Source organism: Palaemon carinicauda, chromosome 38, assembly GCF_036898095.1.
Source record: "Palaemon carinicauda isolate YSFRI2023 chromosome 38, ASM3689809v2, whole genome shotgun sequence".
NCBI classification, from domain to species: domain Eukaryota; kingdom Metazoa; phylum Arthropoda; class Malacostraca; order Decapoda; family Palaemonidae; genus Palaemon; species Palaemon carinicauda.
The window spans coordinates 42654155-42681392 of record NC_090762.1 but is presented as its reverse complement, the minus strand read 5'-3'; the positions used below and the strand labels follow the sequence as shown (position 1 = coordinate 42681392).

Below are 27238 nucleotides of genomic sequence, written 5' to 3'. Positions count from 1 at the left end.
TTGGAGCAAATGCTTTTTTGTTGACCAGGCGGACATGAGTCTTCTATAGTTTATTTATGACATATTTGTTTTTGATGTTGTTAATAGTTTATATATGACATGTCTGTTTTGACGTTGTTACTGTTTTTAGAATGATTTATTGTTAATTTGTTCTCTTCATTTATTTATTTCCTTATTTCCTTTCCTCACTGGGCTATTTTTCCCTGTTGGAGCCCCTGGGCTTATAGCATCTTGCTTTTCCAACTAGGGTTGTAGCTTGGATAGTAATAATAATAATAATAATAATAATAATAATAATAATAATAATAATAATAATAATAATAATAATAATAATAAGGGTAGAGAGAAAAAGAAAAAAAAAAAGAAAAGTACCAGGAGCAGCGAATTCAACTAAGAAGGCTATGGGAATATGTAGGTAGTAGTAGTGCTAATGGTAATACTGTATTACAAAACAGTCACCCCACGCTTTTGTTGTAATTCACATTTTCGTCAGGTAAAACATTGTGAAGAACCCAATTCTTACCAATAAAACTGGCACAATTATGTAATAAGACAGAACAAAATTGATAAACTGATAGTACAATATACACCGCTTGCCAGAACAGAGGAACATTGATGTAATGTTTAATTGCGAGAGAAGCGACCCCAGGCAGAGCAAAGACCAGTATGTGATTAATTAGTGTTAGTTCATTAACCAACATACTCGCAGATACATTTATTAGAAGAGTACGTTCGATAGAAAACAGGGCCGATAGAAAATTCTCCCTGCCACGTATCTAGGCCTACAGCTTTTCTAAGAGGTGTTACGTTATTTTTGTTCTCTCTTACGTATTTATGCTAAAAATGTAATGATAATAATTTAGTTTTTATTTTAACATTTTACTTAACAATAATATAAATAACAAAAACGCGCTGGGTGGGATGCTATCGTAACATTACCATACCAATAATCATTGGAGCAATAGGGACCATACCTTGGCTTGGTCACTGAAAAAAAAAAGTTCGTTTCGTAACTGGAATACAAACCTACGCTATTTATTTAGGGGTATTACTTTCTGCAAAGCTGAAATGACAAGTCATTAAAATTCAGCGAGGGTTAACTACCCACACTGCTAGTTAGCTTGCTACTGCTCCCACTCACACCGGTGATTTAGCTCACTTTACTTTTGGCAGTTGTATCGGCTCTTCCTCCTCGCCTATTCTGGATTACCATTAATTTTTGTCTTTTAAATTACTTTTTCTTATATGTATATATATATATGAAAACATTCTTAATGTTTATGAATATATATATGTATAAAAATGTTGTAATTTTCCTTTTCAGTGTTTGTGCTGTGCGTGTGATACATATACGACAGGTTTTCAAGACACTTGCGCAAGGCCAGGGAACCTTCCCTTCCGACCTCATCCCCCCTTGTCCATCGGTCTTCCCGTTGGCATATAACCTACCGTTGACTCAGCCGCCACTTCAGGGGAATCGTCATACTTTGGACCCTCCTCGTTCAACTGTTGCCTTCATCTTTCCCTCTTCCTACGGGAAACATGGATTAATGAGCGAAGAGGTGGCCTCTCAGAGATTGACTACGGTCTTTCTTCTCCAGACCGTTCAACTTTTATGGGCCACCGACAGTGTACTAACAAGGGGGGGAGCACCTTTCTCGTTTTGCGGATTAGGTTACGCTTCCGATTGTTTTTCTCAATTATTTAAGTGAAATTATAATGGTTTGTAATTCTAACTTTACAGTTTCTTCTCCGTGGGCAACACTTCCGTTCGGAGGATCGGCGGTTCTTCCTATTAGTGAATATTTTTCAGTAGGAAGCTGCCGGAAGGACCTTCCATCAGGACGACATGGCCATCTCACCCAAAAATAGATTTTTTTTACGTCAAAATCCGTTTTTTTAGATGATTTGAATAATTGTAATTCTTGCTTTATTACAGTTACTCTCCGCTCCCCTTCTCCCGTCGATGTCGACAGGGGAAGTGAGGGCACAATACTCATTTTATGTTTGTTTTCCGTCGTGGACTAGGTGTTCCTCCCTAGGGAATTTTCTGTTACATAATTCATTTTATTTTTCCTCAGTTAGTGATGCAGTTTTCTTCGTTCGACTAAGAGTGCCAACGAAGCAGAGCTGTTCTGTTCATGTCTGGGGAATCTGCTGTCACTGCCGTCCCTCAGAGGATGTCATCATGGCGTCATCCCTTCTCTTAGAAGTACGCCCGTGGCAACTCCTGATCAGCACTTCATCTTCAAGGAACTAGCTGTGGCTACGCTTCCTCAGGTAGCGCTCTCGTCGGATCATCTTAAGAGCGCTACCAGGAGGTTCGCCTCCAGGGGTTGGACAACTTACCCTTCCGCGGGAGAGTTTCCTCCCCAGGTGTGAGGTTGTTTCTCCCTTCCGAGAGAGAACTTCCTGCATCTCCATCACTTCATCAACTCCAACTGCTGTTGCTGTCTTCGCCTAGACTACACTTCCCCTTGCTGAGTCTCTCTTCCTTCATGGGCGGAGCATAGTCTTAGGCCAAGTCTCTCCTGCAAAGTGATCACCTCTCTCGTTCGTGAGAGGGGCCATTCATCCTCTTCATAGGATTGCTACTGGGCGCCATCTGTTCCTGAACCTTCTCCTGACGATACAACAGTGGATGTTCACCCTTCCCAAGGGCACATCCCAGTTCCTGATCGTCCTACCAGCTGACCTGCCGACCTACCAGCACAATCTGGACTTCGGTCCTAGACTCTTCTGTGGATCGTTTGTGATCCCCATCAGTGGATGTTAGCTCTTCCAAAGGGCATATCCCAGCACATACCAGCGCAACCTCGCCACAGAGAGCAACGTTTGCCAGCGCACCAACCAACCTACGCAGAAAGGTTTCCAAACCTTCTGCAGCTCCTGATAGTCTCTCCAAGAGAACCCTCTCCACATCACAGACAACCAGACTTTGACATCTACCACAAAATAGCTTTGCTATGATTGTACGCCTAGAGACTACACAGTACTTCCTCAGCATCAGTCTACCAGGCAGTATAAAGTCTTCTATGGTTGGTGTCATGGGAAAGTCTCTCTCTCCACTCGATACTTCTATTCCAGCAATTGCGGAATCCTCTAGTATACGCAACAGGAAAAGAACCCCCTCTTCAGTTTCCACAGGTAAAGACGATCACTCAACCTTGAGCCTCGCCTTCAAACAGAAAAGAAGGGACATCCTCTCATTGCTAGATCTTTCCTAACTCATACGGACTTACAGCTTGCCTTCTCCCAGTTGGAATTGAGACCTTCCTCTCGGAACATGGTTCAAGTTCTACGATCTCTAAGGAGACCTCCTTATATTCCACTTCACCAGGCAACAAATTTTCACTTAGTTTAGAAGACAGTGTTCCTACACACTTTGACAGCAGCCATAAGAGTCAAGGAAATTCATGGTGTCTCGACATCGGCCATTAATGAGAAGGGTGAAAGGCAACGGTCAGTTTCGTCCCCGAGTATGTCACCAGACACAGTCTCCAGAGGTGACGGATCCTAAACGTCTCCATTCGGTAACTGACGATCCAGATCATCTGTTACTGTACCCGGGGTTAAGTATGAGGCTCTACCTTAAGAAAACGGCAACAGCGCCCCCTGGGTCCCTTCTCTTGTCATCAGCACTGGGAGAGACTAAAGGAGGATCACCAAAACATCATCTCTGCTGGATTCACAGAGTCAACAATTATGCCCTGAATCCAGATCCTCACCCAACATGTCGACTCACAAGGTCAGGGGCATAGCTATGCCCCTGGCCCTTCTAAGCAGATTACTCTGCGACGCAGGTTTTACAAGAAAAGGTGTGAAGGCTCCAGGTGATTTTAACAACCTTTCTCCTGAAAGACATAACCCACAGGAACTCAATACGATCTCTAGTGATCCTGTGATGGTTGCACACCTCAAGCTCCTTATTGGACAAGTAGCAGATGGTTGAGGGCACTGTTACCCAGTTTTAGTATGCGTGAATGAAAAGATTTGACTGGCTCTTATTCTTTCTTCATCCTCCCATCTCTTGGGGAAAGCAGCATCCTATGTTCTCTGCATAAGCAGACCTCCAATCACTGCAGGTAAACCATGCTCCCTTGTGTACCTAGTATTAAGCTAATACTGTTGCGTCCCCATACCCTGGCGAGGTGGAATTGGGAAAGTCTTGGTTACAACAGTATTTTTTACAAAAGACTCGGAATAACTCTACTAACTGTTACAAATCTAAATATCTCAACACACAGCTTGCGTAGGCTAGCAAGGTTTTAGCGAGGCGCAGGGACTCCTTATTTTTTAGTACTAACATACTGTACTCAGATAAAGAACCCCAGGTAAAACCAAAAGCCAGATTGGCAGGGACGTCCACCCTTCCTAATGGGCGAGTCACCCCTAAATAAATAGCGTAGGTTTGTATTCCAGTTACGGAACAAATGACAAATTTATAGATACCTGTAATTTTTATTTTTCCTAACGATACAAACCTTAGTTATTTATACAAACTTCCCCACCAGCCCTCACCCCCTTGAAGTCCTACCTCCAAGCAAAGTGAGCTAAATCACTGGTGTGTGAGTGGGAGTGGTAGCAAGCTAACCCCCGTACCCCCACTAACTATCAGTTTGGGTAGTTAACCCTCGCTAAATTTTAATGGCTCCTCATTTCAGCTTTGCAGAAAGTAATACCCCTAAATAAATAGCCAAGGTTTGTATCGTTAGGAAAACAACAAATTACCTACAAATTTGTCATTTCGAGAAGGTAGGCGATGTAGCCCCAGGACGGTATTATTATACTGTACTGGAAAAAAAGATTTACTTAAAAAGCTAATGCAACTTTGAATAGAAAAAACTCCAATTTTCTTCGAAAATTATCTTAATATCCATCGCAATTAAATAGTTAATAAGATAGATCCTAATGTATCTTACAGTAATGCATGCCACCCAGTGGGAACCGGGATTTTGGGTAGGGGAAATTTTCCTGGCGAATTGATAATGGTAAAACTAACCTTTTCTTCTCTATACATTATTCTCTGGGATGCATAATAAATAGACTAAAAATTACACAAAATATGACAAATACGTAGATAATTTGTATTTTTCCTAAAGATACAAACCTTAGCTATTTATCAGGGGAGCGGAGGTATTACTTTTGGCGTAGCTGAAATGATGAGCCAGTAAAGTTTAGTGAGGGTTAACTACCCATACTGCTAGTTAGGGAGGGGGGAAGGGGGTAGCTTGCTACTGCTCCCACTTACACACCTCTGATTTAGCTCACTTTGCTTTGAGGTAGGACTTCAAAAGGGATAGGTCTGGCGGGCAAGTTTGTATAAATAGCTAAGGTTTTTATTGTTAGGAAAAATACAAATTATCTACGATTTTCTCATTTGTTCCGTAAATGGAATACAAACCACGTTATTTATTAGGGGGTTTGTGGAGATTGTGTCTATTATCATGCCTAGGTATACTGTACCAGTCTCTGTGTAGGAAGCAGGGATGACTTCTCGAGATTTACCATGATCCCCAGATCTTGGCAAAGTCTCAGAAGTTTGTCTCGGTGTTGAAGAAGGGTTGACACGAAGTCTGCTAGGATTAGCCAGTCATCTAGATAGCAGAGGTGACGGATACCAATCCCGTGTGCCCAAGATGACACCAGGGCAAACACTCTGGTGAAAAATGATATTTTAATTATAAAAATAAATTTTTGAATATACTTACCCGGTGAATATATAATAGCTGCAACTCTGTTGCTCAACAGACAAAAAACAGTAAAAACTCGCCAGCGATCGCTATACAGGTTGCGGGTGTTCCCACCAGCGCCAACTGTCGGCCAGATACCACTCTCGATGTAAACAAAGACTCAATTTCTTCTCATCCCACTGCGTCTCTATTGGGGAGGAAGGGAGGGTCGTTTAATTTATATATTCACCGGGTAAGTATATTCAAAAATTTATTTTATAATTAAAATATCATTTTTAAATATTTAACTTAGCCGGTGAATATATAATAGCTGATTCACACCCAAGGAGGTGGGTAGAGACCAGAATTAAATATGTTTACATCGTATAAGCTAAGAGTTTTTTATTTCATTTTGGCAGTTATCAAAATAACAAAACCAAAATAAATAGGTACCTGGTAAGGAAGTCGACTTAGACGATTACTCTGCCTTGTAAGTACGTCTTCCTTACGGAGCCCAGCGATCCTCTTAGGATGCTGACAGACCCCCAGGAGCTGAAGTATCAAGGGCTGCAACCCATACAACAGGACCTCATCAAACCCCTAATCTGGGCGCTCTCAAGAAATGACTTTGACCACCCGCCAAATCAACCAGGATGCGAAAGGCTTCTTAGCCTTCCGGACAACCCATAAAAACAACATTAAAAACATTTCAAGAGACAGATTAAAAGGATATGGAATTAGGGAATTGTAGTGGTTGAGCCCTCACCCACTACTGCACTCGCTGCTACGAATGGTCCCAGTGTGTAGCAGTTCTCGTAAAGAGACTGGACATCTTTCAAGTAAAATGACGCGAACACTGACTTGCTTCTCCAATAGGTTGCGTTCATGATACTTTGCAGAGATCTATTTTGCTTAAAGGCCACGGAAGTTGCTACAGCTCTAACCTCGTGCGTCTTAACCTTAAGCAAAGATCGGTCTTCCTCACTCAAGTGTGAATGAGCTTCTCGTATTAACAATCTGATAAAACATGACAAAGCATTCTTTGACATATGCAAGGATGGGTTCTTAACTGAACACCATAACGCTTCAGATTGGCCTCGTAAAGGTTTAGTACGAGCTAAGTAGAACTTAAGAGCTCTATCAGGGCATAAGACTCTTTCTAGTTCATTGCCTACGATCTCCGATAAGCTGGGAATATCGAAAGATTTAGGCCAAGGACGAGAAGGTAGCTCATTTTTGGCTAGAAAACCAAGTTGCAGAGAACAAGTAGCTTTTTCAGACGAAAATCCGATGTTCTTGCTAAAGGCATGAATCTCACTGACTCTTTTAGCCGAGGCTAAGCATACCAGGAAAAGAGTCTTAAGAGTGAGATCTTTTAGGGAGGCTGACTGTAAAGGCTCAAACCTGTCTGACATGAGGAATCTTAGGACCACGTCTAAATTCCACCCAGGAGTAGCCAAATGACGCTCCTTAGTGGTCTCAAAAGACTTAAGGAGGTCTTGCAGATCTTTATTGTTGGAAAGATCTAAGCCTCTATGCCGGAAGACCGATGCCAACATGCTTCTATAGCCCTTGATAGTGGGAGCTGAAAGGGATCGTCCTTTTCTCAGGTATAAGAGAAAATCAGCTACTGTATTTGGGCTACAGAGGTACTGGTCGAGGATACAGAAACTGACTTGCACCAGTCTCGGAAGACTTCCCACTTCGATTGGTAGACTCTGATGGTAGACGCTCTCCTTGCTCTAGCAATCGCACTGGCTGCCTCCTTCGAAAAGCCTCTAGCTCTCGAGAGAGTTTCGATAATCTGAAGGCAGTCAGACAAAGAGCGTGGAGGCTTTGGTGTACCTTCTTTACGTGTGGCTGACGTAGAAGGTCTACTCTTAGAGGAAGACTTCTGGGAACGTCTACTAACCATCGAAGTACCTCGGTGAACCATTCTCTCGCGGGCCAGAGGGGAGCAACTAACGTCAACCTTGTCCCTTGGTGAGAGGCGAACTTCTGCAGTACCTTGTTGACAATCTTGAATGGTGGGAATGCGTAGAGATCCAGATGTGACCAATCTAGGAGGAAGGCATCTATATGTATTGCTGCTGGGTCCGGGACTGGAGAGCAATAGATTGGAAGCCTCTTGGTCAGCGAGGTTGCAAAGAGATCTATGGTGGGTTGACCCCAAGTCGCCCAAAGTCTCTTGCACACATCCTTGTGGAGGGTCCATTCGGTTGGAATTACTTGACCTTTCCGACTGAGACAATCTGCTAGGACGTTCAAGTCGCCCTGGATGAACCTCGTTACTAGGGAGATGCCTCGATCTTTTGACCAGATGAGCAGGTCCCTTGCGATCTCGTACAACGTCAGTGAGTGGGTACCTCCCTGTTTGGAGATGTACGCCAAGGCCGTGGTGTTGTCCGAGTTTACTTCCACCACTTTGCCTCGAAGGAGATACTCGAAGCTTCTCAAGGCCAGATGAACCGCCAAAAGCTCCTTGTAGTTGATATGCATGCTCCTCTGACTCGAGTTCCACAGACCTGAGCATTCCCGACCGTCCAGCGTCGCGCCCCAGCCCAAGTCCGATGCGTCCGAGAAGAGAACGTGGTTGGGTATCTGAACTGCCAGGGGAAGACCCTCTCTTAGGCTGATATTGTCCTTCCACCAAGTCAGACAAGACTTTATCTTTTCGGAAATCGGGATCGAGACCGCCTCTAGCGTCTTGTCCTTTTTCCAGTGAAAAGCCAGATGGAATTGAAGAGGACGGTGGTGTAGTCTTCCTAATGATAAAAATTGCTCCAGGGATGACAGCGTCCCTACCAGACTCATCCACAGCCTGACTGAGCAGCGTTCTTTCTTCAGCATCTTCTGGATGGAGAGCAGGGCTTGATCTATTCTGGGGGCCGACGGAAAAGCCCGAAAAACTTGACTGTGAATCTCCATCCCTAAATACAGAATAGTTTGGGATGGGACCAGCTGTGACTTTTCCAAATTGACTAGGAGTCCCAATTCCTTGGCCAGATCTAGAGTCCAATTGAGATCCTTCAGACAGCGATGACTGGAAGAGGCTCTGGGAAGCCAGTCGTCCAAGTACAGGGAGGCTCTGATCTCCGATAGCTCGAAACTGGTACCCCACATTCCTGTAAACAAACCTCAGAAACGGTTGGGAATCCGGGTGTATAGGAATGTGGAAGTATGCCTCCTGAAGGTCGAGAGAGACCATCCAGTCGCCTTCCATAAATGCTGTCAAGACAGCCTGGTAGACTTCATCGCGAAGTTTGTCTTGACAATGAACACATTGAGCGCACTTGCCTCTTACGTACTCCTGCAGTGAACATGGCTGCCAAATCATGGAGCCATCCCTGAGGGACTTGTCTCTGCAGAGAACGTGGCTTTCAGATCATTGGAGCCATCCCTGAAAGCCTTGTTTATGCATGACATAATTGTACAGCAAAACTTCAAAGGCTCGAAAACAGCTGTGAAGTTGACCTGTAAAATCTTGGAGCGTCTCCTGGCCAGGCGCCAGGGAGAGTCTACGAGATTTAAGAAGTCTATCTGGGCAGAGGCAGGAACTCCCAAGCCGACAACTTCTCTCGTGTCATATCAGACTCTCGCTCTATAAGCCAGTTTAAAAGAAGGGAAAGCAAAGGCTGTATCCCCCAAACTCCTCCTGGTGATAAACCAGTCGCCTAGCAAACGTAAAGCTCTCTAGGAGAGCGAGAGAGCACTAGCTTATAAAACAACGGCTTCGAAGTAGCTAGGCCTAGTGTAAGCTCTGACGTTTAGGCAAACAAGGAGCAGCAGTTACAAAAAGATCCGGACAAAGATCCTTAAAAATCAGCATGATTTAATTAAAGTCCATAGAGGGCTAAGCAGCTTTAGGCTCCTCTCCGTCTGACAGAGTCCTCAAGGGAATATCAGTAGGAGGGGGAACAGCAACTTCCTCATCTAAAGGAACCTTGTCCGATAATAGCCGAGTCTCAAGCAAGGGAGAGACCTACCGTGGTGGCAATGCTTTACAAGCAGAGTCCACACGCACTGGTGCATTAGTAGCGGACCAGGATGCAACGTCATGTAACTGCTTGACAGTCTGTGAACTGTCAACAACAACAGGTGAGAGAGACCAGGACGCAACGTCATGTAACTGCTTGACAGTCTGTGAACTGTCAACAACAACAGGTGCGTGAGGACGCACAGGGTCCACTCGAGACTGCTTTGACCGCCTAGATTGAGCAGTCAAAACAACTCTAGAATGCGGAGGTTGACGCACAGCGTCAAAACAAGTCAACTCCGATTGTTAGCGAACGTCCTGAGCATCAACAGGAGCATCAGCAAGTGGCCTAACGTCCAAATGTGGCTGAAAATCCACACGAGACCGCATCGAGTGTGGTTCTAAACAACCTGACTGACGTGACTTAGCTACGCCAACGTCACCAGGACACACAAAGGAATGTTAGGTTGGCTGAAAGCCAGGATCTCGATGAGATAAACGGCTAGGCTCAACGTACTAATCAGCAGAATAGTCTTCCATAAGGGAGGCAAGCTTATTCTGCATGTCTTGCCGTACAACCCATTTAGGATCAACGGAAATGGTTGCGGTAAGAGACGAGGGTAACGTCTGTGACCGCAAAAACCTTGCCAACAAAAAGACTCTCGGAGTCTGTGTTACGCTTTTGTTAGGTGGCGAGCAGTTTTCCGATGACTGCAGAGGGTCAGAGCTGTCCTAATGGCTACAACCAGGACGCTGGACCTGTCCTGAAAGGACTGACTTTCGCTTAAGGGCCTCGAAACCTTGTTTCAGGTTTCTTATGCGAAAAGCCTTTGGATGACGAGGAGAAAATTGTCTCTCTCGCCTTATGGTAGGGGAGATCTTGGTAAGATACACCCGATACCATAGAGGGAATGTCTGTTCGCTGATCAAGGCCTCTCGAACCCATAAGTCGTACGACATTACTTCTCCCCTGGGCTTGGGAGCTTGCAAGAGGTCCCGGACTAGGTGAACGACAGGCACGATCCGACGAACCCTCGGTTACGCAACACTGTAACACTTTGCGCAATATCACTTTATCACTACGATTTTCTGTTTGCACTTATTTCACTGAAATCGAAACTTTTACTGATTTCTACCTGAAGCACGCAATTCTACCCTCATCAAAAGGTAGTAAATGCGAAATCAGTCGTATAATGCAAGCACATTAATACCAGCAAAACACAGTAAACATCTTTTAAGATAAAAAAATCAGTGGCTGGGGAAGAGACTAAACACTAGTTCATTCAAAACTACGTTTTCAATCTCTCACCGTACATTGCCTGGGGACGAGAATAAAACTAAAAACGTTTTATCCTTTCTCCCCGTACAGAGACTAGGGACGAGAGTAACTCGAGAACGTTACCCGCTTGAACGGAACGTTTTCTCTCCTCTCTCTCCCTCCGTCTCTATCTCTCTCTCTCTCTCTCTCTCTCTCTTGATTTCGCACCTAAGAGAAGAGCCCAATTACGTTTCGTCAAAAAAACATGTTATTTGACCAAAGGAAAAAACTGAAAGGTTTTTCAATTAAAAAGTTCCTTTAAAATAGAATTTAAAACATTTAAGCTTTGAAAGAAGAATGAACAAAACGTCAGAATCGATTTACTCTTTCTGCAAAGTGAAACCGTGATACTCTCTCTCTCTATCGTAACGATAGAGCGCAAACTGCGTAGCATAAATAAACTAAACGTTAGTTGATCTCTGAAAACAGTACGAAGACTATTCAAAGAAAATCTTTCATAAAATATTTATTAAAAATATTCATTTAAAAAGTTTTAAATCATTAGCTCTTTAAAAGCTATTACGATTGAAAAGGGCTCAACGTTGTTTAACTTCGGTTTCCAAGTTAGGACCGCCTACTCTCAGGAAAGGTCGCATATAAACAAATCATTAAAATTTATTTTGATGTTTATTATAAATGGAAAGTTAATCGAAGAGGCCTAATAAAGGCGGTGAGATATAAAATATATAGAGGAAAATCTATAATTAATTTATAACGTGATAAGATAATTGTTAAAGCCTAAACACACTTCCGTCTAAGGGAAGGGTCGGCCATTTAAAAGTCAAAGAAAGTCCATACTCTCTTTGTCATCAAAAATTAAATCTATCCAAAAACGAGTTCAAGATTTAGGATGAAGATAAAACACCTGCACTGCGAAAGCTCAAACCAAAATGAAGTACTTCACCAAATATGTTGAGAAAACTCCAGGTTCTACAGCGAGTAAAAGTACGTCTTGTCGACACGTCGACAGAGAGGAAATTGAGTCTTTGTTTACATCGAGAGTGGTATATGGCCGACAGTTGGCGCTGGTGGGCACACCCGCAACCTGTATAGCGATCGCTGGCGAGTTTTTACTGTTTTTTGTCTGCCGAACAACAGAGTTGCAGCTATTATATATTCACCGGCTAAGTTAAATATTTAAAACTTGAGGTGCTGTGGAAAGACCGAAGCACAGCACCTTGAACTGGTATTTCCTGTTGTCTAGGAGGAATCTTAAGTACTTCCTTAAAGACGAATGGACTTGGATCTGGAAGTACGTGTCCTTTAGGTCCAGTGTACACATGAAGTCCTGTGGTGTTACCACTAGTCTAACCGTGTCTGCCGTCTCCATGCTGAACGGAGTTTGTTTCACAAACTTGTTCAGGGCTGAGAGGTCGATGACTGGTCTCCAGTCTCCAGACGCCTTTCTTACAAGAAAGAGTCGACAGAATAAGCCTGGACACTTGTCGAGGACCTTCTAGAGAGTGCCCTTCTTCAACAGGGTCCAGACTTCTGCCCAAAGGGCGAGCCCCTTTGCTGATCCCATGGCAAGAGTGTCTATTGACACTGGATTCCTGGTCAGGGGAGGGAGAGATGTTCTCCCTTAGTGAGCTCTTCCAAAGAATGGTGGAGAGGAAGAGCTGGACTAGGCTCCTCCAGGATCTCTAAGTACCTCCTCTGTTGGACACGAAGAGGTGGGAGGAGCTTGTTGGTAGAGCCGGAACGCTGGGAGGAGGAACACTCGGAGAGCTGTAGGGCGATCTTAGCCCTGGCACCCTTCAACCCTCGAGACCAAGGCAGGGCTGCAATGGTCTTTGAGGGCTTCTGGGTGCCAAAGACATGGTCTAAGACCGTTTCCTTGCCCTCCCGAGGGAGACTCTCTAGGTCGGTAAAACCACTGAAAACCCTTTTTAGAGTCAGTACCTGCCAGAATGCATGTTCTAACTCTTTTTGCTCTCCTTCCGACATCGGACTTGCAGCGAAGTCTCCATCTTCCAAACCCTGAGAGCTCTTCCCGGGGTGGGTGGCGGACATCCCTCGAGTGGCTGGCTGTCTCCATCCTGGTAGTCCTCGTGGAGGACTTTGGCAAAGTCTTGGAGTCTTTGGGCTCCTTCCGAGGAAGGAGGTAAGACTCCAACATCGAAGGCCTGGATGTAGTGTCCTTCCTGATCTCCGATAGGGAACTCTCTGCGTGAGGGGAGGCTTCCTCCGAAGGTGGAATGGAAGAGCTCCTTTCCCCATGTGACTCCCTTGGCAAAGGTGAAGTAGGAGAGTATCCCAAGGAAGATACAGGAGGGACAAGCCTTGATGGCCTGACCGGAGTCAGTTTTACCCTCGAGGAAGTGACCACGTCAGAGACTCCTCTTTTCCTCTTCAGGGGGGTGGAAGAAGCCATGGTTCTGTGTCGAGAGTCTGGAGCTATAGGCTGTTCCGATGACCGGCCAGACAGGGCCGGATTGAATCCCTGTGCTACAGCTAAGACTAAGGCACTGAACCATGGCTGCTGACTGACTGATACACTGTCAGACAGATCCCCTGAAGAGAAAGGGACTGAAGGTTCCCTGAGAGGAGTTTCCTTTATAGATAGCCTAGGTCTGCCTTAGAAAAAGGGAGTTTTGGGATCCTGAACCCCTCTGCAGAAGCCTGTTCCCCTTTTCTCGACGGGCGTGCTGAAAGGCGTTTGCGTGGAGGGAAGTGAGGTGATGGTGACCTGACCAAGTGCAGTTCCTTTACTCGTGTTGGTGAGCGCGGGCGCGGGTGAGAGCTGGCATGCAGCAGTGATGGCGAGAACTGGCGCCTACGCGCGGGCAAGTGATGGCGAGAACTGGCGCCTACGCGCGGGCAAGTGATGGCGAGAACTGGCGCCTACGCGCGGGCAAGTGATGGCGAGAACTGGCGCCTACGCGCGGGCAAGTGATGGCGAGAACTGGCGCCTACGCGCGGGCAAGTGATGGCGAGAACTGGCGCCTACACGCGGGCAAGTGATGGCGAGAACTGGCGCCTACGCGCGGGCAAGTGATGGCGAGAACTGGCGCCTACGTGCAGGCAAGTGATGGCGCGTGCGCACAGAGGAGTGATGGCGTGCGCGCGCAGAGTAGTGATGGCGCGTAAGAGAGCGCTGGCGGGCAGGAGCTCGATGACACGCAGGCGAGTGCTGGTGCACGGGAGAGCGCTGGCGGGCAGGAGTGTGTTGACACGCAGGAGAGCGCTGGCGCGCAGGAGAACGCTGGCACGCAGGAGCTCAACTATGTGCAGGCAAGTGCAGGCGCGCAGGAGTGTTGACGCGCAGAGGGCGAGCAGGTGAAGGGATGCACCTAAGCGTTGTAGAGCACTGACAAGCAGGTTGGTGCTGACGGACTGCTGATGAGCACTGGTGCACTGCAGGAGGTTAGCGAGCTGAAGGGCGATGGCATGCAGCTGCGCACTTCGGTAGGACCTCAAGAGGCTTTACCGGGAACAGGAACGGCGATGGAAGGTCGGATGGATGGTAGATCAGGAACTGGGATGTGCCCTTTGGAAGGGCGAGCATCCATCAATGGAGATCGAAAAGATCTGCAGAGAGGTCCAGGACCGAAGTCGGAGGGCTAGTAATAGGTCCAGGCAAGGTCGAAGGTCGAGGGCCAAAAGATAACTGCAGTGGAGGCTCCTCTGGTAGGTGACGGTTGCGACGACAAAGCAGAAGAGGCGCCTTTTCACTGATGGTGAAGGGAGACCTCTAAGGCGAAGTGGAGGGCGAACTTTACGAGGAAGACGACCTCAAGGGGCCATTGGATCAGCAAGCTGACCGTGAGCCGCATCAGTCCTCCGAAGAGAAGTCTCTAAGAGTGAACTCTCCCGAAGGGGAGAAACACTCGCAGGAGAGACTGAGGTTGGATGATCAGGAACGGGGGAAACTAAATTGGCAGCAACAGCTGGAGAGTCTAGAGGAGCAGAGTAATCAGACGAGATGCGTCCTTGGAGGGCGGACCCGAGAGCCCCAAGGACGACCAAACCTATAACAAGGAAGTTATTGACAAGGCCTCACCCGGGGGGAGAGGTGGGGCCGCTTCGCTTGGGGAAGCAACACCATCTCTCAAGGACAGGGGTTGGCCGATATTAAATTGGTCTACGCTACTACTCGACGGTCTCTCGGAAAAGACTGAACTAGGAGGAGCTTCAGAGGAGGGTCAAAAGAAGGAAGAAGAGGTCTTGGGTTTTTCCCTCTTAGAAGGAACCTTCAATGGAGAAATATCCCGCTTAGACTTCTTCTTTTGCCGTCGCCCACACCTCTCCCACTGGGAGACAGACCACTCCCTACACTCACTACACTTGTTACAATCACACTGTTGACCTCTGCTGGTGGGTCAAAGGGTGTGGGGATCAATCTCCACCACCAACATAAAAACACCACAGGGCCAGCTGGTGAGTCCAGGGCAGGTGCGCATGCTTGCAAAAGTCAACACACTAACACACACTAGAAAAAAAAAAAAAAAAAAAAATTAATGGCAGTCTAATAAAGGCGAAGGATGAAGAGCAGCAACATCTGTTCACCATCTGAGCCAAAAGTAAAGTGAGCTAAATCACGAGTGTGCGAGTGGTGGTTAACCCTCGCTAAACTTTAATGGCTCGTCATTCCAGCTACGCCGAAAGTAAGACCCGTAATAAATAGCGTGGTTTGTATTCCAGTTACGGAACAAATGTAAACCTAATTAAGTCTGTTCATGGGCATAGCAAATGCAAAGTTAATGTTAATGAAGTCCTATCAAAACAATTTCCAGTTAACATTGAAGTAATCCAAGTAAATGTGTTGTCACCTATGTTGTTTATCCTCCTCGTGGATTTTGTAATGCATAGAGAAGGATTGGACTGGATTAGTAACAGGAAATTAGTTACCAGAATGCACGAATTATCTCATGAGGTTGGGCTTAAGATAAATAAAAGAAAGACAGAGATGATGAGAATGGAATACGGTATGTAATGAAAGATGGAGTATCATTGGAAGGAGAAAGGATTAATGAGGTAGAATTATTTAAATATTTAGGGACTATGATCTCTAATACAGGATCTTAGAAACTGAGTTTAATGAAAGATTGAAAAAAAAAAAACAAATCAGGCAATGGCTGGGTTAAAGTAGAATTTGGAAATAAAATTACCTGAAATTATGTATAAAAGTCAAGCAATATATCAATTTAGTGAGATCGCTGTTACTGTATGAACGTAAATCGTGGTATAACAATGAAACAATATCATCAAACAAATTTTGTAGATTTGAGAACAAAGCTCTCAAAAGAATATTGGGAGCTAAATGGCAGGACAGGATTAGAAATGAACTACAAGACATTACTCGAGTGCCATATATGTCATGGTGAGTGATAAAGAGTGTTTGGGCATGCTCTTCACACTCCCCAAGAGAGATTAGTTCACCTAACTTTCAACTGGAATCCATAAGGCATTCAAAAAATTGGAAGACCCAGGCCTACATGGCCGAGGACTATGAAGCGTGAAGTAGGAGATGATGAATGGCGAAGCAATGATTTAAAAATCTAACCGAGGCCTTTTGCATCAATAGGCGTAGATGATGATGATGATGATGAATGATTTACTGAGGATTTACTTTTAGTTTGACACTACTAGCTAAGGATAGGCAGGTTTATTAGGTTCTGTGACTTTTTACAAATACCAAATCCCAAAAGTGTTAAATATGACAAATTCGAAGATAATTTGTATTTTTCCTAACCATACAAACCTTAGCTATTTACAAAGGGTATTACTTTTAGCGTAGCTGAAATGGCGAGCCATTAGAATTTAACGAGGGTGTATTACCCCCGCGCTAGTTAGTGGGGGGGGGGGGGTAGGGGAGTGGTAGCTAGCTACCCCTCCTCCCCCTCACACACAGGTGAATACTCACTTTCACTAAAACCTGATAACAATGCCCTCAACCTTCTGCTACCTGTCCAAAAAGGAGCCTGAGGTTAGACCAGCTGTTGTGTAGCCACCACAGAGCGATAGAAAACGTATCGAGACTCCTGTGGGTCACGCCCTGCAGGAAGCGGGCTGCGAAGGTTATTAGACGCTTCCAGACTCCAGCTTGTAGCACCTGCGTCACAGAGTAGTATTACTCGAAGGCAAGGGACGTTGCGATGTATCCAACATTGTGCTGTAGGGCGACGTGACGGGGGAGGGTCTGGAGACAGGTCGAGATGAATGTCCTTGAGTCCGGGCTGAAGAGGTATACTGGTGACTCTCCCCCCATGTCCTCCTTGTGCTCCCAAATCGGCTGCAACTGAGGACAAACTGCAGCTGTTCCCAGCGCTAACCTCTCGATTCCTTTACTGGCAAGAAAGAGAAGGTCTTGGGACATCAGATACAGAATGGAGACTCGAAATCTTGAATGAATCGGACCGAAGGGCCGGGACCCTCAGATTCTGAGTCTAGCCAACAACTCAGGAGCGAGCCTGAATGTTGCCTTCCCCTCTTCCTTAGAAAGGGGGGAGTAGTAAGAGACCAAGAAGATTGCTTACACACTGGCCGTGGCCAGAGTGAGCAGAAGACCCGAGGCGGAATACAATCCGAGGCCTGTCGTAAAGGGTCTTGAGAAGATCTCTTAAAGGACTAAAAGTCCGAGCCATGCTCCAAGTTGGAGGTCTTCCTCCGACTAGGGCAGGGACAATCGTAGCTTCGCCTGAGCGAGGATAGATCCAGCGGGCAGGAAAAAGTTATTCCTTTAAGCCTGAAGGTCAGAGAAAGGCTGAGCGACAGGCTTCATTGCCGAGAGCGGAAAGGAGTTTCCTCCCGCCGAAAGGCAATAAGACCGTTATTGCTGGAGAAGAGGCCTCAAGGGAAGAGGTATATCTCCCACGGCACCAACCACCTTAGACTCTTCACTTTGCCTGGGAGACCCCTGTGGATGACTATCGCCGAAGACGCGACCTCCGTACCGTGACTGTAGCGGGTTGTCTCTTCTTGAGAGGGAAGCGTAGTGTCTCCAGGCATGAAGCCGAAGCGACGCCCCGGTTCGGGAGAGATGTCGCAGTGTGGTTGCTTGAGTAGTCTACGCCGTGGGAGAAGCTCTCCCGGAAGTTCCGTCAGGGGAAGCAGAGGGTCCAGAAACCGTTCTGCGCATAGTCCCAGTGGAGCTCTCCCATTGAAAGGTTGACAGACAACCTGGTCTTGTTGAGACCCATTGTCCACAGACAAAAAGGAGGGAAGATGCAGGCGTCGAAGTCGTCCCACCATCACCGGAATGCATCTTGCCAGAGTCTCGGGGTCTGAGACTGGGGGGAAGAATGGCGGAAGCTTGAGGTTCCAAGCTGTCGCGATCAGGTCCCCCAGACCAGCACTTGCTGGTTACCCAAGGTCAAAGACCCCCAGGTACACTCTCTCTACGAGGCTCTGCTCGGATAGTCTGAGAGAAACATTCCCCTGCCTGGAATGAGAGAGCCGATGGTGGTATTGAGAGAATCTCAATCATCCCGGTATCTCTACTGCAAGATGTGAAGGTGTGAAAATGCGTCCCCTGATGGTTAGAATGAAGTAGACGCGCAATGGGGCGACTCGGCAGGAGCTGTAGGATCTGAAGAGGGGCCAGACTAAGGCCCCTAAGCCTGCCTGAATGATGGAGAGGTATCCTTCAGGTCTTGACCATAGGCCTGGACCGGAACATGTCCCCCCCCCTTTTCCTTTGACGAGTCCGAGAACCGCATCAAGAATGTGGGGAAAGGACGAGAATATCCACTACCAACAAGAGGCTCCATAGGTCAACACCCATCGCAGGTCTAATAGTTCCGCTGGTCCCCTAGGGCCAGGGAGTCCGGTTAAACATTGCCTGAAGCCACCGGAACTTGGATCGCCCCACATGGAACTTATCCTGAGGCGACCGTTCGGACTATAGACGGGTCAATGAGGAAAGGAGAACTAGGAAACGTTCCAAGGTAGGGCTGAAAGCTCTGCTTGACTGAGAACAGGTACTGCGACTCTCCTCGGTCTTGCCACAGTCAACCGAGAGGAAGGCTCGGAGGATGTGGTAACAGAATCTGGCGTCCCCAGGTGGTCACCCATCCAAGCACCGACGTTGCTTAACCTCGCTGGACGGATGAGAAGCGGGGTTTCCAACGTAGTAAGGCCGTTGACTCAATATCATGGCCAGATACTCCAGATGTTGAGGCAGAGGAAGAGAAGGCTCCAAGCAAAATACCATGAGCCCACACTCATGGTAAGCATCCGGAAGCTTGTCCCGGCGCTGAAGAAGGTCGAACCCGAGCCTACCGGAGTTGACCAGACCTCCAAACAGCAGAGGCGGCGGAAGCCTGCACCTGAGCGGCCAAGAGGAAGGCAGGGAGAGTTCTCTGGGGAAACAAACCTGCTATGCCACGGCGGGATAGCCACACTGCATCATAAGCAGGAATACTTGCAGTCTAGGCTGAATTCAACGAGCACCCTGGAAGATGGATGGAATGGAAACTGAAAGTACCCGTCCTTCCGATCCAGGGTTTAAGGAGTCCTGTCGCCTCGTTACCAGTCTGATCGATTCTGCTGGTCTACGCTGGCCGAAGTTTGTTCGACAAACTTGATCAGGGCTGAGAGGTCGACTACGGACATCCCCTCTCAGATCCTTCCTTACAAGATAGGATCGACTGAGGGGGCCGGGGGTGAAGCCGTCGATGATCCTAAGGAAGACCTTCGCCTAAGGTATGGATCATTCTGCCCAACCGGGCAACTCTGCTGACGCTATGGCAAGAGGTTCAGAGACACTGAATTCGCTGACAGAGACGGCAGGCGCGATATCCTTGGCTAATCACAGAGATTGTGCGGGAATGGGCATCGGGAAGCTGTCATTCGGATGAGTAACCTTAAGCATCCTCCCAGCGAAAAGCCTGCAATCCTAGAGTTCGTGAACTCCTTTAGGACTATGCCCCCCCGGGGGAGTCTCCCGTGCCATCTGTTCCTGACAGGAGGAAACTGCAATTGGACACCTTGTCCCAGTTGTCGTAGCCGATAACTTAGGCCGACGTGGTTGAAAGAAAAGGGCGCTGGAGCCCTGCAGAGGCTGGAAGAAAGCGCCTTGGAGGAGAGAAACCGGAAGTCGATTTCCTCCGCACAGCCGCTGTCTAAGTCTCTGTCCTTGGGCACAAACAAACTCTTCTCAAGGATGGAAGGGTGTCTGAGGTCGTCGACCTCCACAGATGAGACACCCGAAGGAAGCCCTCAGTCAGCGCGTCCAGATGGTACAACATCGAGCTTGTCCGCAAGTTAGATACTTAACGACGAAAGGCCAAGGTGCCTGAGCTCGAGAGGAGGAAAGTACCCTTGATCTTCCTGTAGCTTCCTTGAACCAAACCTTGGGCCGTAACCGAGGAGGGAAAGAACCTGGTAAGCTCCCAGAATCCCAGAGGAAGAGGTAAGCAGTCACCCCTTGTCCGATGGAGAAATCTCGAACGAAAAGCCGCCCCCCCCCCCCACCAAAAATCCTTCCAGGTAATGACGGGGAAGGGCTAACCCAGGTTCAGGAAAGAGGTGTGTTGCTCAGATCTCCCTTAAGTTTCTCCTATTCTTGCAAGTGCCATGCTCTGCGTTTACGGGGTGAGACCGTGTTCTGGAAATACGCTCCAGAAGAACTCGCCAGGCTGGTCATTCTGCGAAAACCCCATTGGGAATCGTGGTCGCAATCGCCCTGGAGCTCGCGCGACAGAAATTCAAAGATTTTCGCGTGGGCGAACGTGGAAGCGCTCATGCGCGGTAACGCAAACGAAGGTGAGCGAAGGAGCGCAGAAGGAGGGCGAGCGTGGTAGGAAGGGCGAGAGCTGGTGGTCGGCGAGCGATAACCCATAGACGAGCAATGGATACTGCAAGAAATAAGCCGACATTTGTGCGAAGAAACACTGTAGGTTCGCGCGACGGAACACCATCCGTCCGCGCGATGGAAAAACCGTTGGTTCGCGCGTGGGCAAACATTGGAGAGCATGAGCGTAGACGTGTAGGCATGTGGGAGCGCGGGCGCATGGGCGAGCGGTCGCGCGGGCGCGCAGGCGAGCGGTCGTGAGGGTGGGCAGGTGGATGAGAGCGAGTCCGAGGCGACGAACGCAAGCGTTAGCGCGATGGCGAGGAAACGCGCTGCCGCGTGGGCGAGGAAGACCGCTGACGATATGGATCAACAAGCGATCGGTGGTGAGCTGGTGAGCGCAAATGCGCAGGTTGGCGATGGAGCGTTGTGTCATGCCGACGCGATGGTCGAGCAGTTTGCGAAGGTGAGCGATAGCGAGCTGCCTGTGCAGGGGGGCGATCGCGAGATGGTGATCAGCCTGCGCCGGGTCGCGCGATGGTGATCACCATGCGCCGGGTCGCGCGATGGTGATCAGTATACGCCGGGTCGCGCGATGGTGATCAGTATACGCCGGGTCGCGCGATGGTGATCAGTATACGCCGGGTCGCGCGATGGTGATCAGTATACGCCGGGTCGCGCGATGGTGATCAGTATACGCCGGGTCGCGCAATGGCGATCAGCAAGCCAGGGTCGCGCGATGGCGATCAGCATGCGCAGGTCGGCGGTCGCGCGATGGCGAGCAGCATCTGCAGGTGCGCGATGGCGAACAGCATACGCTGTTGAGGGTTGCGCGATGGTGATCAGCATGAGCAGGGTCGAGCGATGGTGATCAGCATGAGCAGGGTCGAGCGATGGCGATCAGCATCCGCAGTTTGAGGGTCGCGCGATGGCGATCAGCATCCGCAGTTTGAGGGTCGCGCGATGGCGATCAGCATCCGCAGTTTGAGGGTCGCGCGATGGCGATCAGCATCCGCAGTTTGAGGGTCGCGCGATGGCGATCAGCATCCGCAGTTTGAGGGTCGCGCGATGGCGATCAGCATCCGCAGTTTGAGGGTCGCGCGATGGCGATCAGCATCCGCAGTTTGAGGGTCGCGCGATGGCGATCAGCATCCGCAGTTTGAGGGTCGCGCGATGGCGATCAGCATCCGCAGTTTGAGGGTCGCGCGATGGCGATCAGCATCCGCAGTTTGAGGGTCGCGCGATGGCGATCAGCATCCGCAGGTGAGCTAGTAGCTGGCGAACCATGTTCCTTCAGAAGTGTTGGAGAACGTTGGCGTGCCGGCTGTAGCACACGTGGGCGATCCGGAGATCGCCGAGAGACAGGTGATTGCTGGCGAGCTGATGATCGCTGGCGAGCTGATGATCGCTGACGAGCAGAAGGCTACGCGTGGAAGCCTGCGCAAAGAAGAAGAGTCCTTGACCCCGACCTGAACCGAAGTTCTAGATCGCGAGGGCGAACGTGGGCGCACAGGGCGCGTAACAGGAACTAACAGGAACCGCAGGGATGATCATCTTGAAAGCGCTGACGAACAGGAGAGCGCTGATGAGCAGAAGAGTGCCTGTGTGCTAACGCTGAGCAGGAGCAGGTGAGAACACAGCAGAAGGGCGCGCAGGGAAACCCTGACACGCAAGGGAAGAACCCCCGTGGGGGCAACCCTTTGCCCAGAAGAGATCGTTGTCCGCCGGAAGACTGATGTCCGTCGGAAGACCGCTGTCCAGCGGGAAGACCGTTGTCCGTCGGGAAGACGAGAAAAAGGAATTGTAGGCTGCAAACGGAGATCCAAAACGGCGCCTCAAGCACCCTTATAGGGAGATGAGAGGCCCTTACGACGAGGCGGACGGTGGGCCTAGCGGCGAGGGAGGCCAACAGCAACAGCAACAGAAGAAACCTCCGAAGAGGAGTCTCTATGAGTGTACTCTCTCGCGAACGAAAGAGAAACACTTCGTGGAAGAGACTGGTCAGCCAGTGACCTAAAAGGAGCAATCCTCCGAAGAGGAGCTCCTGCAGTTGCCCAGCCCCTTGAGCGAAACTGCAGGTGCGACCGCTCAGCACCAAGAGCATAGTCGCACGAAAAAAAGGCAAGCGAAGAACCCCCCAAAAGGGAAAAACTCAAGCCTGGACAGGAAAAACTTCCCTCGGAAGGAAAGTTACCCGCCCAAGGAGGCAAGCCTCCTGAGTTCTAAAATGAACTGGAGAGCTGTCCGTCGTCACGGGAGTACTTCTAGTAGAAGGAGACACGCCCCTGACGAAAATACAAGGGGGGAGGCAGCAACAGCCGAATCCCCAGGACTCAACCAGACAGCTCACACCGTTGCCATATTACAGAAACGAACTAGATCGGTAACTGTAAAAAAATAAAAAACAACTACAATTAGATTCATAACTAATTGAGACAAACGTACGGCGTAGCAACCCCCCACACGGAAAGGAAGCTACAAGGCCGTAGTAACACGTAGTAAAAAGGGTGAACGACCTCAAGAGAGAGAGAGAGAAAGACATAAGTCAAACTCGATCGCCACCCATAAAAATACGCCGTGGTGGCCTAACTGCCGAGGCCTCCACGTAGATATCGTACACTACACACACAAAGCTGAAAAGGAAACTTACTTATTTCTATACTCAAGTATATATACAAACATGAAAACATGTTTACATATATATAGAGTAAAAGGAAAGTAAGCGATTAAGTAAAGACAAAACAAAACAATGGCTGCCAAGCGAGGACCAAGACAGAGACGTCTGTCACAGTCCGAGCCAAAAGTGAAAGTGAGTATTCACCTGTGTGTGAGGGGGGAGGAGGGGTAGCTAGCTACCACTCCCCTACCCCCCCGCTAACTAGTGCGGGGGTAATACACGCTTTAAGCAGGAACATTGGTTTTCGGAATGGAAAAGCCATTTGTTCTTTGCAACTGGGGTTTCTGGCCAAGAATGAGAACCCTTCTCGGCCATGGCCCAAATCCTTCGAGATTTCTAACCATTCTGATTTGGCTGGCAGTGAATTAGAAAGGGTACTCTGTCCAGTTAGAGCGTTACGGCTTTATGTGGACAGGACTAAGAATCTAAGAGGTAACTCAGACGCTCTGTGGTGTGCAGTTCGGAAACCCTCGATGCCCATGTCTAAGAATGCCTTGTCTTTTTTCATTAGATTGTTGATTCGAGAAGCTCATGCTCAGTGTGATGAGTCGGATCAGAAGCTTCTCAAAGTGAAGACACATGAAATCAGAGCGGTAGTGACTTCAGTGGCCTTTAAACAGAACCGTTCTCTGCAAAGTCTGATGGATACGACCTTTTGGAGAAGTAAGTCTGTGTTTGCATCCCATTATTTGAGAAATATTCAGACTCGCTATGAGGACTTTTTTACGTTGGGTCCTTTTGTAGCGGCAAATGCGATAGTAGGTGAATGATCTACCACTACGTTCCCTTTTTCCTAATACCCTTTTCTATCTCATGGAACTCGTTTGTTATGGTTGTTTGTGGAGATTGGTCGTCAGTCTTCCGCAATCTTTGATTTGGTTAGGTGGTCAATTTGTTCCTTGAGTGCACCCGGAACAAGGGTATTGGTTGAGGTTCTGTCATGTTATAGGTGGTCGTACCGTTTGACAGCTCCTAGAGATTTTCAGCCTGAGTGGATCACTGGATCTCTTGAGGATAGCGGACGAAATGAGGCAGAGTATCATTGCTGAATTTTCTATATGTAGCTGTCTCTGACCCGCCACCAATGGGTGTCAATCAGCTCTTTATATAACCAGCGGGTAAGTTTTATATTTAAAAATGATATTTTCATAAAATAAATTTTTGAATATACTTACCCGCTGGTTATATAAATTCAACACCCACCCTCCTCCCCTCTAGAGACTACCTATGGTATTGCTATGAGGCATGGAAGAATTGGAGATGGTGTGTAGGGTGCGGTTGTACACCTGCCGTATCTTCAATAGCGCGAGAATTTGAATTTCTGCCAGGGTGTCAGGGGACTTCAGCTCTTTATATAACCAACGGGTAAGTTTTATATTTAAAAATCCCAGGTTCTTACCTCCATCTGTCAGGAAGGGGGGTGGGTCCATAACAGTAGAACGACTTATTTGCACTGGAAATATAGGTTAAATTTGTTGAAAGCCCACAATTTTCTGTAAGTAAAGCCATTTTTCCTATTAGAAATGTTGTTGCATGTTCTATAATTTTACCGGTCTGTGACCCTGGAGGGGAGTGTCCCGGTAGCTTGTCCCCCATCTAGGTCTGTGACCAGGGAACTACTATGCTAGGTTAGGTGGGATGTTCTGTGGCCTTTTATAAAACTCAAAAGTGTTAAGTAATCACGTGTTTTCCTGTTTATGCACACCCAAAGTCTGAGGTTTCCACTTATGTCCGTCGGAAATTGGGGTCCATAACGTTAGAACAGCTTAATAGCACTGGAAATGAAGGTAAAATTTATTGAAAGCACACTATTTACATGAGGAAAAGAGGTTTTTCCTAATAGAAATATCGCGTGTTGTTCTATCATTTTACCGGTCCCCCATTTAGGTCTGTGACCTGATAACTACTAGGTTAGGTTAGGTGGGGTTTTTTAGTTTTAGTGACCTTTTACAAAACTCAAAAGTGTTAAGTAATCACGTGTTTTCCTGTTTACGCTCCCAAAGTCCAAGGTTTCCACCTATGTATGTCGGAAAGGGGGGGTCCATAACGCTAGAACAGATTATTTGCACTTGAAATGAAGGTAAAATTAATTGAAAGCACACCATATACTGAAGGAAAAGAGGTTTTTCCTATTTGATATGTTCCGTATTGTTTTAAATTCTTTTTTCTTTTGGAAATGTCGTTGCGTGTTGTTCTATAATTTTACCCACAAGACCGGTGCAAAAGTGTGCTTGAAACAGCACATGTAGTATACATATAACCTAGTAAGGAAAGTGATGGACTCCTAATGGAGTTTTATGAAATTAATAATAATGATAGCTACATTACTTTAGGTTATCAAGCTTAATGGCACTGTGGCCCGTAAAATGGCAACGATAATGTAATTGTTAATTAACAACTAAACAAACTTTCAAAGTAGGGTTAACCACAAGTTCCTTCGATACCCCATGTTTTACGATGGAGTCATACATCGTTGCATAATGTCTTATTTTTTCCTCGAACAAAAGGAAAATACATAAGGAACAGACTGTACATGTCAATAGACATCCTACAGGTACGTTCCTACTTGTCCTGCGGAAGGATATTGGTTATATCAAAGTAATATTAAGATTCTCATTTACAGTAATCTTGTCAAGGAGTTCATCTTACTTTTAAACTACAGGGTGTCCCCAACTAATGTACACCCTCTTTGGATTGTTACAACTGGTTCACTTTATTGATATTAACGTGGAAAACAGATTCTTTTTTAACATTCTCAAATTGCCTCACGTATCCTTACTTTTTTACTGTACATTGTTTATCTTCTGTGAATCTGTTTTCCACGTTAATATCAATAAATTGAACAAGTTGTAACCATCCCCAGATTGTATACATTATTTTGGGACACCCTATAGATGACTGTAAATGACAATCTACATTGTTATTACTTTGCTATGATTAATATTTTATCATCAAGAAATATTTGCAGAACTTACGGACGTCTTTGCAGTTTTAAATACTCCTTGGATTCCTCGGTAGGACAGTTGTTTCCGCTTTCCGGCACTTTAAAAACTGTCCCATTCATCAGACGAAGTGTGTCCTCAGGTCAACAATGTCACTAATTCAGAGTCAGAGACAATCTATTTATAATGTTTCTCATTTTTTTTCAACACCATTTTGTTTCCAATAATAGTAAATGTAAGATACGTAAATAACATACCCAATAATTCACTACAAAAATACCCCCAATTTATCATATATCTTAAGATGATTTAACAAAACAAGGGGGAAATGTATTTTACAACATGAGGCCCAGCATTTTTATGGAATCTGATGCTGATTGCGTATGCATTGTTAATTAATTATTATTACTTGCTAAGCTACAACTCTAGTTGGAAAAGCAGGATGCCATAAGCCTAGGGGCTCTAACAGGGAAATTAGCTCAATGAGGAAAGGGAACAGGGAAATATAAAATATTTTAAGAAGAGCAACAATATTAAAATAAATATCACTTTATAAACTATGAAAACCTTAACAAAACAAAAGGAAAAGAAATAAGATATAAGATAGAACACTGTGCCCGAGTGTACCCTCTAGCAAGAGAACTCTAACCCAAGACAGCGGAAGACCATGGTACAAAGGCTATGGCACTACCCAAAATTAGAGAACAATTGTTTGTTTTTAGAGTGCCCTTCTGGATTAAATGATGTGCAAAGTTTGACATCCAATTTCTCATTAACGTTCTTCTGGATAGCTTGGTTCAGAGCTTTACCAGCTCTTGTGATGGAAACCTGCTATGGAAGATTTCAAACAGGCCCAGAGCATTCTCAGAAAAAGCCGATTGGAACTTCTAGGGATGTTCATGTCCAAAAATTTCTTT

The 27238-nt window shown here is 46.9% G+C and overlaps 1 protein-coding gene across 2 annotated transcripts in view; it reads right to left on the bottom strand.

The window, feature by feature from the left end:
• LOC137630583 (cyclin-J-like) overlaps positions 1–26483 on the bottom strand; it is an 87958-nt gene extending 61475 nt beyond the window's left edge. Inside the window, exons 1-2 of one of the 2 annotated variants that reach the window (XM_068362152.1) lie at positions 26355–26430; positions 24779–24832 (exon numbers count right to left, since the gene is read on the bottom strand). In XM_068362152.1, the coding sequence (XP_068218253.1) occupies positions 24779–24784 (6 nt within the window). In that variant the 5' untranslated portion in view covers positions 24785–24832; positions 26355–26430. Of the gene's footprint in view, positions 1–24778; positions 24833–26354 lie in introns of both variants that reach the window. The other variant, XM_068362153.1, reaches the window with a different exon arrangement.
• Between the last annotated feature and the right edge of the window lie 755 nt (positions 26484–27238).